The 15,343-nt window shown below is 42.3% G+C and overlaps 1 protein-coding gene across 3 annotated transcripts in view; it reads left to right on the top strand.

The window, feature by feature from the left end:
• TAOK3 (TAO kinase 3) overlaps nucleotides 1-14,806 on the top strand; it is a 179,873-nt gene extending 165,067 nt beyond the window's left edge. For all 3 annotated transcript variants that reach the window (XM_047088041.1, XM_047088042.1, XM_047088040.1), the window contains exons 18-21: nucleotides 4,459-4,698; nucleotides 6,159-6,371; nucleotides 12,312-12,494; nucleotides 13,530-14,806. In XM_047088041.1, coding sequence (XP_046943997.1) covers nucleotides 4,459-4,698; nucleotides 6,159-6,371; nucleotides 12,312-12,494; nucleotides 13,530-13,691 — 798 coding nt within the window. In that variant the 3' untranslated portion in view covers nucleotides 13,692-14,806. The remainder of the gene's footprint in view (nucleotides 1-4,458; nucleotides 4,699-6,158; nucleotides 6,372-12,311; nucleotides 12,495-13,529) is intronic.
• Nucleotides 14,807-15,343: the final 537 nt, after the last annotated feature.

Genomic DNA, 15,343 nt, shown 5'->3' with positions numbered 1-15,343 from the left:
CTTTTTCTCATTTACTCTCTAGGACATACAGCCCTATGTGGTTCTTTTTAACCATTAATAGTAAACTTGGGGGGTATGGCTATAAAATTATTTATTTAATGACATACTTCTCAGTGGATATTTTGTTGACGTTTTATAATATTACTAACAGTGCCACAGGGAGCCTCTTTGTACACAGATCTTTTTACATGTATGCAAATATTTTGTAGGATATATCCTCAGAAGTGGAGTCTCTGGGTCACAGTGTATATATGTAAATTTTTAATAGATATTGCCAAACTGCCCTCTATGGGTTTTACTCCCACCAAAAAGAGCACTTGTCTATTTCTTTGCCAAAACTGAGTATGAGCAATCCTTTTAATTAATGGAAACGTTTAAAAGGACCACCATAGACTGGGTTGAGCCTCTTCCTCTATCATCACAGACGCTCGCTATTTTCTAACCAGTTATGAAACCAAGAACTGAAACTAAGAAAGCGTTAAATGTCATAGGCTAACAACATCTCCATCAAAAGTCTGAACTCTAGTTCTTACTCAACCTCATCGGGCACGAGGACAAAATGTTTTACTTGAGCGAGATCAACTCGCTTTAAAGAAGTCAGTCGCACTTGGATCGTGGCTGGGAAGGGTTTATTATGGGACACGGCCTGGATTCACAGCTTACACAGGACGTAGGGTCTTATATAGTATGGTGATGTGTTCAGGGGCCGTGGTGTATGAAAAGTACATGTGTTTTGACACTAAGCTCTCTCTCAGCTTGGGGAGATGCACACAGCGTGTGATGTGAGCCAAGGGGAAGGGGGCCCTTGTGTCTCTCAGCTTAAACCGCCTCCAGGGCATATAGGCGTGGAGTGCGTTGGTGGGCAAAATCACTTGTACATTAAATCTGCTTTTGTTTTTGTTCAGCTCACTTTAGTTAATTGGTATGAGCTAAAGGTGTGCACACAGGCGCACAGTACGTTGTGTCATTTGTACAGATGAAACAACCACTGCATCGTGTCTAGCCAGAACAGAGGGATTCTTCAGAATATTGTGTCACAGGCTGAAAGAGCGTAACGCAGGAAAACGTAAACCATTCTCTGGGACATCTTTTAATGGGAACTGTTGAAAATCCCCAAACCTGAGCTTTAGCCTTAGTTCTGCTTTCAGGAAATTGAATGATCTTATGTTAGTCTCTCAATTCCCAAATGTTTTACTGTCATATGTAAAAGGGGTAAGTCCTTGCAATCTTAACACCTCATAGGGTTGCAGTGGCATGGAATGAGATGCAAGAAATCACCTTTAAAAACTGAAAGCACATTACACGTTTTTACGTAGGCACAGCAATAGGCTCATAAAAAGTCAAAATAATAATAATAATAATAATAATAATAATAATAATGGCAGCTTATCAACTTATGTCTCAGCAACCCAGATGTATGAATTAAAGGTAAAGGGAATAACTTAAAATTGTTGACAGGAAAACCATTTCATTATCATGTTTCTCTCACTTTTTAAATCATTTATAAACACTAGATTTGAGATATTATATGCAAATTTTCACTTCTGAATACAGAAAAATAATAATGATACGTTAATATGTTCCAAAGCATGTTCTTATGATCTTTCATTTCTTCACAAAGAATCACAGTTCATGGTGTAGGTACTGTTATCCTCACTTTACACCTGAGGAAACTAAAACATATATTAAAAGGCGTGCCCAACATCATACATAATGACTGACTCACACACCCTGAATATTTTTCTGTCGATTCTCAAACTTTACAATACATCAGAATTAGCTGGGTGGCATGTTATTAAAACCAGTCACCTGTAGCCCTGGCATTTCGGATGCAGATATCCTGTGGCTAGCATCCTGAAACATCCCGTTAGACATAAAGGAAACCGTTTGATTTCTTCTGAAAGTGTTGTTTGCTTTGTCTTGTATTTTGTCCCCCCCATATGTTTCAGGGTTCTGGGCAGCCCAGACTCAGTTTGGACTTCTCAGTGTAGGAAAACATGTAATGAAATAAGTGTCCAGTATTGGGAGACCTGGTACTCAAAGGTTAAAAATGAAATAGTAATCTAGGAACAGGACCTCTACCAATTGAAAGGGCTTCCCTTGGCTTTTCTCTTGGTCACTGGCCTAGAATAGCTTTAGTCTCTGAGGCCTCGCCATCCTTTGGTGCCACCTAGGGGCCAGTTATTGATTTTTAAAAGAAGACCGTTTGATGGTCCAGGTAGAGGAAAAATAAAACAAGGGAAAGCAAAATGCAGGAGGGAATGGGGAGCGATGCTCTAGGAGATTATCTTTTTCCCTTAAAACAAATACAAATTGCATTTATACTTTAGATATTTCCCCACTAGCAAACATGCTCCCTGAGGGGATGTACTTGTTCATGGCTCTATCCCTAGTGCCTACAGCAGTGCCTGACACATAGGACATGTGCAACAAATATTTGCTGAATAAACAAATGAATGATTAGTGACTTTGCTCCAGTAATAGATGCTGTGCTGTTTAAAGGACTTCTCTTCAAATGCATACAAGGCCCAAGTATGCAAGATATTCTCACCAACACCAATATACAAATGTTATTGATATTGTGTGAAAATAAATGACTTGCATTTTCTCCCGTAGTGGATGCCATCAGAGAAGAGAGGCACTCTTGTTCTAACTGAAAGTCCAACTCACAAGCCTTCTTCTTTCCTTGACCTTCTTAACTAATAGTAATACCAACCTCTGCAGAAATCTTACAGCATAAAGTTTGCCTCTTTTATAGCACTTACCACTTTCAACATTGTTCTTTCTCCTTTTTTTTAATTTATACATAAAACCTACTTCCTTGTGTTAATTAAGGTTCTTTTGTCTGTATGTTAGTAAAATTTATTTGAGCTCGTTTAAGCCAAAACCAGGGAATTCATTACAGAAATATAGAAATATTTTGTAGAACCCAATAGCAATAATACAGCTAGTGTACAGGACAGCTTACCAGTTAGGAATATGGGCATCATTATATTCCCTGCATGTCTGTCTTCTTTTTCATTCTTTATGTTCTGAAGTCCAGCTTTCTCTAACCCTCAGCCCATATAGCAGTGGGTGGCTACCACATATGTAGTTTTTATATGCCCCTCAGTTCCAGCCACACTTAGAGGTTAACTGTCTCTGCATCCCAATTCCAAATTCCCAGGAGAGAAAACGGATTGATTCACTTGGCTGTGAATTGAGCATATAGCACTTCAACAACTGTGTAGTACAGTTCCCTACTAGAGTGTTAGCAAGTTGAGGACAGAATCATGGCTTAGTAAACATTTTTAAGTACCCAGAGCACAGGGTTCAGATCTTGGATATGGTGCCATTTAGGAAATATTCTTGAACTGGTGAGTGACAAGATATCACCCGACTACCTCTCTCTCTTTTTTTTTTTTTTTCTAGCTTTCTTTCTTTCCCCCCTTAAAGACAGAAAAACAAACGTACAAGGCAGGACAAAAAGTAAAAGAAAAGGAAGACAGACAGACATGAGTAGAACTGGAAAGAACAGAATGATTTGATCCAGAAATCATTAAACAGACTAATGGAAAAAATGGAAGACGAGAGATCTCATCTGTTTTTTCCCAGCCTGCCCTTACTCTGAGATGTTTTTTTTTTTTAATGTTTACTTATTTTTGAGAGACAGAGGCAGAGCATGAGCAAGGAAGGGGCAGAGAGAGAGGGAGACACAGAATCCAAAGCAGGCTCCACACTCAGCACAGAGCCCAACGTGGGACTCGAACTCACTAGCCGTGAGATCATGACCTGAGTCGAAGTTGGATGTTTAACCACCTGAGTCACCCAGGTGCCCCTACTCTGAGATTTTAAAAAACAGATCATTGGCCTACTTCTAATACATGCAAAAACGAGGTTTTTTTTTTTCCCAAGAAAACTAAGAATATTGCAGACATTGCCAGTTTAAGTCTGTGATTTTCAAGTCTGACTACACGTTAGATTCACCTAGAGAACTCTTAAATATAGTGATGTCAGGGTCCCACCCCAGACAGTTATCAGAACTTCAGGTTGTAGGATTGAGGCATCTTAAGCTTGCAAAGGTCCTTCACATGATTTTAATGGGCAGCCCATATTGAGAACCAGTGGCGTAACTGAAGAAAAATGTACTTAGATCTCTCCAGGAGACCTCACCTGAGGAAGGTTCATGGCAGCTCTAGGAGATAAGAAGGGGTCAGGTGGAATTAATCCCACTTTACAGCTGGTGTAGTTGTGATGGCTGTGAAGTTGCCCATCTTGTAAAGTGATGGACCCACAAACAGAACCTAAACCTCCAGGGACAGTTAATCTAATCTCACTGAGTTGTGCTGCCGAGCGCTAATGGGCTTAATTAAGAGACCGTTAGTAGTGCCATTCCTCGCCATCTCTCACTTAGTGGTGCATTCCTTCTAATTCACCTCCAGTCACCTCTCGCCATGTATCTTTTGCTCCTGAATGCAGGAACTAAATAAAAAGAGGACCCAGAAGGAGATGGAACATGCCATGCTAATCCGACATGACGAGTCTACGCGAGAGCTGGAGTACAGGCAGCTGCACACGTTACAGAAGCTACGCATGGACCTGATCCGTCTACAGCACCAGACTGAACTGGAAAACCAGCTGGAGTACAATAAGAGGCGAGAAAGGGAACTGCACAGAAAGCATGTCATGGAACTTCGGCAACAGCCAAAAAACTTAAAGGTAAGAGGAAACGGAAGTGGTTCCCTATTTGTGCTCCAGGATACAGTTGTGCTGGATTACGTAGTCCCTGCGCCTGGAGGACTGTCAGATGTGCCTGGGCAACTCCTCAAAATTACGAATTTCTGGGCCCCACACCCACGGAATCAGAATCTCCAGGAGTGAAGCACAGAGGCCGTATATAACAAACGCCTGAGGAGATGCTGCTTTGGAAACCATTGTACTGGATGATCTCTCCATTTTTCTTTGTATAATGGCCTGCAGTTTCTCTGACCCCTTCATGTCCTGCCTTCTTTAAAATGGTAAATTGCGGACAAACAGCAGTCCGTGGTTCTAATCCCAGGAGATGAGGAAGTTACCTAGCAGGTGTATGGCAGAGAGATTTCATCTGTCATGCTGGATTATTCGTAGTAACTACATTGAGTGCTTCTATATTGAGAAAGTCTAAAGCTACATCCAAGCTTGGTAGGAAAGAGTATGATTGAGTAGTGACATCTGCATGGGAGTGAAGAGTGAATCTACATGTGCCAGACCCTGCACTAGAGATTTGGAATTCCTTTGGGCCTCACTGCCTGCAGATAATTTTATCTGACTGCTGATTCACAGGCTCTGTGGACTAAGCCATTGCTGTATGTCAAGGGGGTCGCTGTCAGTGTTGACAGAGATACAAGGCCAGCCTCACAGTGGCCATGCTCCTGCCTAACCTGCCAAATCCTAACCTGTCTAATTAGTGATCTCTGTCATCACAACTCCAAGTGTTCGTGATATGCACATGTGACCATGAGGCAACCTGATGAACACCTTCGGGACTCAAGTAACACGGCCTACCTCCTCCTTGCCAAAATGCATATTTGATATTGCCACGTGAAAGTCTAACTTCTTCACAGGGGAAGAAATCTAAAATCACTTTTCCCTTTACACTTAGGCTGAAATCCAGTGGCATTGGATTATGATGTGAGGTATTATCCAGATGTTCTTGATTTGTCAAGGAAATGCAGAGCAGTGACAGCCAGCTTGTACATTGCCACCCCCTTTCTCACCTGGAAATGGGTTGGGTTGGGCAGGGGGAGATGACCAAAAATCATAGGGGGAGAAAACAACAAACAATAGAAGACACCGAAGATTTTGACTAGGAAGCCATTAAAATAATGAGCAGGCTTTCAACAAACTAAGCTTCGTAGTTTAGTTCAGTAGTTCTACAATCTGCTTAGAGTTGTGATCTCCTTGTAGTGGTTCATTTTTTTAAATCCGTTTGTAAATTCAAAATTACTTCTATGTATTTAATATAAGACCGAAAGTACTGGCAGTTAACTCTTATCTGTGTCGTATGTATTATTTTCATCATTACTGACTAGCAATGTGGGTCCCTGCACCAAAAGACAACGGGTCCCAGCACCTGTATTGTATCGTTACAATGGAAGTTTTCTGTATTTACTAATGTATTTGCGTTTTTGTCTGCACAGGCCATGGAAATGCAAATCAAAAAACAGTTTCAGGACACTTGCAAAGTACAGACCAAACAGTATAAAGCACTCAAGAATCACCAGTTGGAAGTTACTCCAAAGAATGAGCACAAAACAATCTTAAAGACACTGAAAGATGAGCAGACACGAAAACTTGCCATTTTGGCAGAGCAGTATGAACAGAGTATAAATGAAATGATGGCTTCTCAAGCGGTAAGTGGTTAGGTTTGGTGCCACACCTTCAAGAGCTTTGGGAATCAAGAAAATTCAAGATCCAGCCTTTTGTTCCCAAGATGATTCTTGCACAAATTTAGGATATTGGCGTTTTTTCTGCCCAAAGAACCGAGGAAGTGACGACGCTGAATAAAGCCAAGCCAATGTGGATACTTGCTGGAGTGTGTCTTGTAAGACAGAGCTCAAGGAATAACATGCTAAATCAGACCCGTGGCACATAGGGACTTTGAGGGCAAGATGGGATAGATACTGCACATAATATCATTTTTTTCACTCATCAAAGATTGTGCAACTAGTGTCAGACACGAATGAATAAGACACACTCACACAGACACATTCATTCAATACACTTTTACTAAGCATCTGTGTTCAGCACTCTGGTGGGCTCAGAGAGAGTCATAAGCTCGAGAAACAACAGTTGGTTCTTGTCTTCACACTATTTGTTAGTCAAAAAGTCAGATAATTAAGCGATAATAAAAAAGCATAATAAGTGCTTTGCAGTGGGAGGTATGGGGAGGTATGGGGAGCTATGGGAGGATGAGTAAGAACAGCTAATCTGGTCTAGGGAAACCTTCCCAGCAAGAGCCAAGGAGCTTGAAGGAATGTACTGAAGGAAACAGGCACCATGGAAAGGGGCCTACGTGGGCAAAGACCCAAAAGATGGAAAGTGTGCATTTGGGGACTGAAAGAACTTCGGTTTGAATACAAAGTTCAAGGAGGATGGTGGGAGCCCAAACTGGAGAGGTCATAAAGGTCTTGGTAACCCAAGGATGGGAGCTTGCCTGTGATTCAGTGAAGTTTTCCCAATGAGATGAGTCTTAAAGAGTAATCGTTTGTCAAACAGGCGGAAAAGGAAAAAGTTATTCCCAGCAGAGGAAACAGTAAATGCAAAGATGCAAAGCCTCAAAGAGGACAGCACGTTTGAAGAACATTGAGTAGTTGTTATGGCAGGAGTATAAAGGGAAGCAGGTGAACAGTTGGGGATCAGACCCTCAAAAGTCAGGAGTTCGGACATCATTCTATTAACAGTGGAGAGCTGCTGAAGGCTATTTTAAGAAGGAAAGTGACAGGATCAGATTTATGGTCTAGAAACATACTGGCAATAATGTGGCAACTGTAGGTATAAAGAGACGGTAAGGAAACCTTATAACCCAGGAACAAAACTATTGAAAGCCTGAACTGAGAACATGCTCCTGGAGATGGTGAGGAGGCAGAAGGATTTGAGAAATATTTAGAAGTTAGAATAGAGGGAGCTCAGTGACTAATTTGGGAGGTAGGTTTAATAACAGTGGAATGGGTCATGATTTTAGCAAGATAGAAAAATAGAAGGAAGGGTGAGTTTGGATGCTGGGCAGATAATTGACCAAGTTGTGGACGTGTTATCTGAGCTAGATGGGTATCCAGGTAGAGAGGTACGGAGATAGAAATCTATAGTTCAAGAGAGTGTTAGTAGGCAAAACAAATAACTAGACATCCGTGTTATGTTAGACGGGGAAGTTGCAGCTGTTGGGAATACCCTGTCCTTCTAGCGACAGGAGATTTTTATTAGGAAGAGGACCGAGGGAAGAGTTGTGGACACCACCATTTGAGAGCAGAGTAGAAGCAGACCAAAGAAGGTGAACAGTCATTGTGGGAGGGGAACTGGAGAGAGCATGTCATAGACACCAGAACAGAAGCTTCTAGCTGATCATTTCAAATGTGGCAGAGAGACCAGCCAGACCTAGCAGTGGATTTGTCCAGTGAGTGTCACAGACAATCAGTGGAGGGGTGGGAGTGAAAGACATTATAGTGCGTTGAAGAACGTGATTATAAAGTGAGATAGAAACTTTATAACGAATGAGATTACTTTTCCCAGCTGCTCATCAGTGAAGGACAGGAGAAAGAACTGTAGCTAGAGGAAGAGACAGTTGAAAGAGGACTTCTGTTATTTGGGAAAGGCTTAAACGTGAGGTTGAGGGTAAGAGTGTATTCATTCATTCATCCATCCATCCATCCATCCGTCCATCCATCCATCCAGTAAGTGTTTATTGAGTGCCCTACCGTGCTCTAGGCATCCTGGGGTACTGCAGTAAGACAGTCATCAATCACGTCTTCTTGGAATTTATGGAGGAGTGAGGAAGCAGGTCAAAAGAGTCCTCTCTGTGTAACGGCAGAGTAAGTGCAATGTGCCAACAATGTAATCAGGAGCATAGGCTCGTCTGGAGAGTCAGAAAAGGCCTCACAGATACAATGAGTATTTAAACTGAGGTGTAGGGAGCACATCTAGGCAAAAGGAACTGTATTTGTAAAGATAGGAGCTTCTGAAGAGCTCAGAGTCCATTATGTTTGGAATATAGAGAACGAGTCAAAGACCAAATGAGAGTAAGACTGGAGGGGTAAATAGGGGCCAGATCACACAGGGGCCTGTAAGTTTTCTTAAGGATTTTGTTCTTTATCCTAAAAGCAATGGGAGGCCATAGAATAGCATTAAGTGGTGGGGGGAGGGAAGGGAGACTGACATCAGATTTGCATTTTTAAACAATCAGTCCAGTGACAGGCAGAGAATGGCCTGGAAGATGGTCAGATGGATCTCAGGGGATGGTGTATATATAGTTGCTGCTTTTACCTGGGCAGGAGCAGTGGTGGCTAGACCAGAAGGGGGGATGGGATGGAGAAAGTGATGAAATTTGAGAGAGAAGCAGGAGGTGGAAGTGAAAGCATTTAGTAACAGAGTGGACACAGAGAATGAAGTAGATTAAGGATGACTCCCAGTCTCTAGTTTGAACAAAACAGTAGATGGTGGTGCCACTTATCTCTGTGGTAAAGAGGGAAGTTGAGCAGCTTGGGGAAGAGGGAAGGAAATGATCATTAGCTAATATTAGTCATGCTGAGCTTGAGGGCCTGGGCACCATCCAGGTGAAGATGTCCCTAGCAGACCAGATAAGCTAGTCTGGGCCTCAGGAGAGAAGTCTGAAATAGAGGTGTAGAGGTGGGAGTCATCCGCATATAGATGGTAATGGCAGCCTTGGGAATAGACGAGATTCCTTCGGAAGAGAGGTTAGAGGAAGACGTGAGCCCATGTATAATGGCTGGAAGGGAGGGAGTAGCTGGAAAGGAGAGGAGGGAGGGAAAAACCAAGAAGCTGTGGTATCTCAGAAGACAAGAGAGAGATTTCCAGAAGGAAAAGGCAATCCATGGTATTAAATGCTGCTGGGAGTCAGGTAAGATAAAGACCCCTTGCCATAGAAGTAAGGAGCAGGATGAGAAAGTACAGGGAGAGGTTCAGGGGTAGGAGAGGGGAGAGAGAATTGCTAGGGACATAAAGGCCAATAGGATTTTCGTCTTGTTCATCTTTGTGTTATTAGCATCTGCAACAATTCCTGGTTGGCATACACCAAGTGCTTGATGAATGATTGTTACAGAAGATGGACAGAATGGGCTCCAAGAATATAGGTTCACGGTTGCCCTTGAATGAAAGGAAGGAAATGCCCTTTCTTCTGAAGCAGGGAGGAGATACAAGTAGGCATGATAAATGCTGCTATCCTTTAGGACTCCTTACCATGTGCCAGCCACTATTTTGGATATTTTTAAGTGTTATTTCATTCTTGTGAAACCCCTTTCACCTTTGAAGTAGTTGCTGTTTCAACCCCAATTTACCCGCAAGGAAACTGAGGTTTATTGAAGTAAAGCCACTTGCTTAGGGCAAGAGTTGGCAAACTGTTTCTGTAGAGGGGCAGGTAATAAATATTTTAGTCTTTGTGAACCACAGGGTCGCTGTCACAACTACTCAACTCTGCTGTTGTAGTGCAAAAGCAGTCCTGGATGGTACATAAATGAATGAGCATGTCTGTGTTCCAATAAACCTTATTGACAAAAATAGGCAGCAAGTCAGATTTGGCCCTTGGGCTATAATGTGCCAGCTCCTGGCTTTGGGGCTCACACAGTGGTAGTTAGCTGAGTAGTGATGAAGCTGGGATTTGACCCCATTTTGGGAGGAGTTCGTAAGCCTGGCCATATTACGTTATGAAGCTGCCATCACCTCCTTTCATTCACATTAATCCGCTTCAGGAAACAGACATGGTATTTACCTACAATTCATTAAAACATTTTAATGAGTTTGATATGTGCAACTTTGGGATGATGAACAGCAGATACTGGAATATCCTCTCTGATTTCTAGGCTGGCACTTTTACAGAGCAGAGCTGGTACAGAATAACATAGTTACGGGCATTAATAATAGAACGCCAGAAAGAAGAGAAGATGGAGACGTTCCAATGGTCTAAACTGCCCATAGGACGAACCTCTCACCCACTGGGCCAGGGCTCATAACAATTAACAGAAACAAGTAGAAAAGGACAGACTTTCATTCCCTTTATTGGTGAGGAAACTCCCATATTGAGAGGGAATTGATACATTTTATTGGGAGCCAGTAAACCCTTTGGCATTTATCTGTAAGGCTGTTCCTGCTGCAGACTGTCGTATCTTGTGTCTCTTCTCCCTTCATTTGGGAAAATAAGAAAAGAGGTTTCCTCTTCAGCGGATTTTAGTGAAAGCCGGGTAGGATTAATTACTAGAAAATACCATGGAGATATGATTGTTGTTTATTTTATGTTCATGTGATATACTTCTCTAAAGTACTAAAGAAGACACTGTGCAGATAACTTCCTAAAACTATTCTAACAACATACCAAAAGTTTCTTAAGATATTGAAATATATTGCTAATTGTCAAAAATTGCACCAATTAGGGAAGGGAGTGTAAAATGGAGAATAAGTGTCTTGGCGAAGTGGTCTGTGTAGAAACATGTGGATAAATTCAGTGTTGGCAGAACTACCTAATTCAAGGATTCTAATCTCTTAACTTCCCAGCTAAACTGAGGGCCTGATAGATTTAGACAAAACCAAGCCTAAGACAGGAGGATCATCAATCTCAAAACATAGTCCCACTAATAGCCCCAAACCTTCAGTTATGCTCATTGAAAGGTTGGCATTTGTGCTGGCTGACTTGGCCCATTCCCCATACAGGATCAGTAGCGTGGTATAATAATACAAAGTTCAGGAGCTAGAGGGAGCAAGGGGCACTCTATTGGCCTACTTTATAATCTGGGCTTTGCCATTTCAACCCCAAATGTGCTCCTTGAGATCATCATGGCTATCTTCTGTGGGGAAGAGATTTTGAACCTTGGCTATCTTCTGCGGGGACGAGTTTTAGATTGGCTGGCCAGCAGGACAACTTGTATGGCTAGCGGTAGGGACCGCCATCACTTGCTAGGATCATAAGTGTACTGTGGGATAGGCCCCAAGTGTAATGGAGATTTGACTCCTTTTTTAGAGCTAAGGATATGTCAATGTATGGTGGTTTGAGAGTTAAAGATACGTAAGTATGAAAATAGTCAAAACCAAAATGGTGATAACAGCTACTATTTACTAAGCGCTTGGTATGCATCTAGAACCATGCCTAGGATGTAGTGTGAATTCCTTCATTTAATGTTCATACCAATCTTAGACAGTAGGAACTATTACTGATATTTTCTTGAGAGGAACAAAACGGGACCCGGAGAGGTAACTTCTCAAGGTAACACACCCGAGCGAATCGTGGAGTAGACCTCAAGCTCGGGAGTCTACGTCCAAAACCCACCGGCTTCATCACTGGGGCACGTAGCCCTCCTGACTCCTGCTACTGTGGTTTTAAGAAAACCAGTTTTTCTTAAGAAAAGAATGTGTTTGTTTCCTTAAGAAAGAATGCTTTAGGAATGTGTTTGTAGAACTTTGTAGCCCATGGGGCAGAACGCGCTATTTCTGATTTCTAACTCTGAATGTACCCGGGGCCTCTGGTGTTCTGAGGGGGTCTGTTCCACTCTACACAAGGAGGCATCTTCCAGCAGGCAGCAGGCACTGTGAGCCAGGGATGAATTACAGCGTGTGTCTTTTGTGCCCCACAGTTGCGGCTCGATGAGGCGCAAGAAGCGGAGTGCCAGGCCTTGAGGCTACAGCTACAGCAGGAGATGGAGCTGCTCAACGCCTACCAGAGCAAGATCAAGATGCAGACAGAGGCACAGCACGAGCGAGAGCTCCAGAAGCTGGAGCAGAGGGTGTCTCTGCGCAGGGCACATCTTGAGCAGAAGGTACGAAAGCACTACTCTGGGTCGCGCACAGCTGCGCGGAGGACGGGCCCTGGCCCAGGGAGCTGCCCTTCGCGGAGCCCGGCCCCTGCACCTAAACCGGGCGCTGTTCACTCATTATCTGCTGTTACACTCCTAGGACCCCTGAGAGGTAGGCCTGATCTCCATCCCACAGGCAGGATACTAAGGCTCCAAATGCTGAAGTTACCCGCCTAAGTCTGACCCCACAGCTATCACCCTGCTAGGAAACCCTGTGCCTTCACAGCCAGGAGAACAACATGGGTCACCCGGTAGTTGATAGGACACATGTGAAAGGCACAATGAGCGGATAGCATGGCTGCTGAATGGTACAAGGAAGCCAGATGCGGATTTGTTTTTTTATTTCCAGCTATTTCTAAACCGAAAGAAATCACCAGCAGGGCTCTTTAAAAGAAATTAAAAGGAAGAGAAGCTGATATTGCCCCGCATAATAAATGTTATCAGAAGTGAAATAGTCATTGCTGTAAATATTGCTGAGGAATAGGAAGTAGAAAAGATTTCATAAAGCATCTAAAAGCTGTTAAGCATTTATTTGCTTAACCAGTTATCTGTACCTTCTTCTGATACTTCCCTGAGACCAACGTAAGAGACTATTTTCACAGCTCCTGTTCTAGAACTAAATTGCTAATGACCCAGGGGGCATTTGGCTCTCTATGGGAAAGCAGCACAGTCTAATTGTGCGTGAGTGTCTTTTAGCTTCTCCTGAGCCATCTCCTGCTGAGACAGGACACTGACCCGGATCAGCCAAGCTGCTTGGTCTGCTAGAATGATAGCGCCGGCTCGCCCCAGGTGGGCCCCAAACATTGTTACTCTTGTGAGCAGATTTTGAATATAATGGACTAGATACAAGACGTTTATCCCAGGATTCTCCCAGCCTTCCCCAGTCTAGTTTACGCTTAGTTCCTGGGTGTGCGTTCGTCACACGTGTGCATGTGTGTGGATGTGTGTGTTTGTGAGCACCTGCCACTAAGAGCGGCTCCTTGCTTGTGCTTTTTTCAGATTGAAGAAGAGCTGGCTGCCCTTCAGAAGGAACGCAGCGAGAGAATAAAGTACCTATTGGAAAGGCAAGAGCGAGAGATTGAAACTTTTGACATGGAGAGCCTCAGAATGGGATTTGGGAATTTGGTTACATTAGATTTTCCTAAGGAGGACTATAGATGAGATTAAATTTTTTTGCCATTTACAAAAAAAAAAGAAAAAAAAAGAAAAAAAAAAAGAAAACAGAAAAAAATTCAGACCCTGCAAAACCACATTCCCCATTTTAACGGGCGTTGCTCTCACTCTCTCTCTCTCTTACTCTTACTGACATCGTGTCGGACTAGTGCCTGTTTATTCTTACTCCATCAGGGGCCCCTTCCTCCCCCCGTGTCAACTTTCAGTGCTGGCCAAAACCTGGCCATCTCTTCTATTCATAGTACACGTCACAGTATTGATGTGATTCAAAATGTTTCAGTGAAAACTTTGGAGACAGTTCTAACAAAACAATAAACCAACAACAACAACAAAAAAGTGGGTATATATTGCTTTAAGCAATCACTCATTACCACCAATCTGTGAAAGTAAAGCAAAAAAATAAAAATAAAAATAATAATAATAATAATAAATGCCAAGGGGGAGAGAGACACAATATCCGCAGCCTTACACCTTAACTAGCTGCTGCATTATTTTATTTTATTTTATTTTTTTGGTATTTATTCATCAGGAATAAAAAAAAACAAAGTTTTATTAAAGATTGAAAATTTGATACATTTTACAGAAACTAATTGTGATGTACATATCAGTGGTGACATATTATTACTTTTTTGGGGATGGGGGGGTGGGCGGGGTGAAGAGATCTTGTGATTTTTAAGAACCTGCTGGCAAGAGTTTAACTTGTCTTCAGCATATTCTGATTGTATCATAATCATTTTCTGCTGTTGCAGAGGATGTGAATACACTTAAGGAGCTCACAGAATCCCAGTAGCACAAATTGGGCTTTGGCAAATCGTGTATTTTGTGTATAGAAGGAATTTAAGGAGAGGTATTACTTATTTTCATATTGTATTTTAACTGTTTCTCTGATCAAATTTTTTTACTTCCTCCTCCTATTCCTCCCCACCTTCCTCCTTTTCCAATTCAGTATTTGGAGTTCAACACTGTCTCTCAATCAGATCATCTGGATCTTTTTCTTTATTTCCCTTCCCCTCCCTGAGTCCCATAACTTGGTCATAAATATTGCATTATTCACACTTTCAAACTGTGTATTTTCTTACAATAAAAAATGATGAAAAAAAAAAGGCTTTACTTCTTTTGCATGCACTTTAAAAAAAACAAAACAAAACATTTTTCAGGTTCCAAGGAAGAGCATGATAACTGTCAGAGCTTTTAATTATATTTGTAAATAAAAGTGTTCATCACATCGCCTTGCTGTGTTATTGTAGCAGGAAGTTTCCCTTCTAGGTTCACCAGTTTGTAATTCAGAGGGAGACCTGCCCTCCAGAAATCATTCTCCATAGCCCTGGTTGCTTCTTGAAGAAGAGCCATCCAAGACTTTCAGGTAAAGCTGTATCTTCCAAGTTCTTCTACAGGGATGAAGATAATGTTGCACTGTTTGAAGTGGTCAATTGCTCCTTTTTGCCCTTTAGAAAAAGGCACGTGTGCATGCATGTGCGCGCGCGCGCGCGCACACACACACACACGCACACCAATGTGCCAGTCATACTTAGGCACATACACTGCAGAGAAGGAAGCAAGCTATTAAGGAGAGATTATGACCAAATATGTGAAATGATCCCACTGTAATAGTAGATCCCCTCAAATTCTGATTTCATTAG

This window comes from Lynx rufus, unplaced genomic scaffold (assembly GCF_022079265.1).
Source record: "Lynx rufus isolate CCGP_SWC_20201006 ecotype Redwood Valley unplaced genomic scaffold, mLynRuf1.p SCAF_24, whole genome shotgun sequence".
NCBI lineage: Eukaryota > Metazoa > Chordata > Mammalia > Carnivora > Felidae > Lynx > Lynx rufus.
This window is presented reverse-complemented; position numbering and strand designations above follow the sequence as displayed.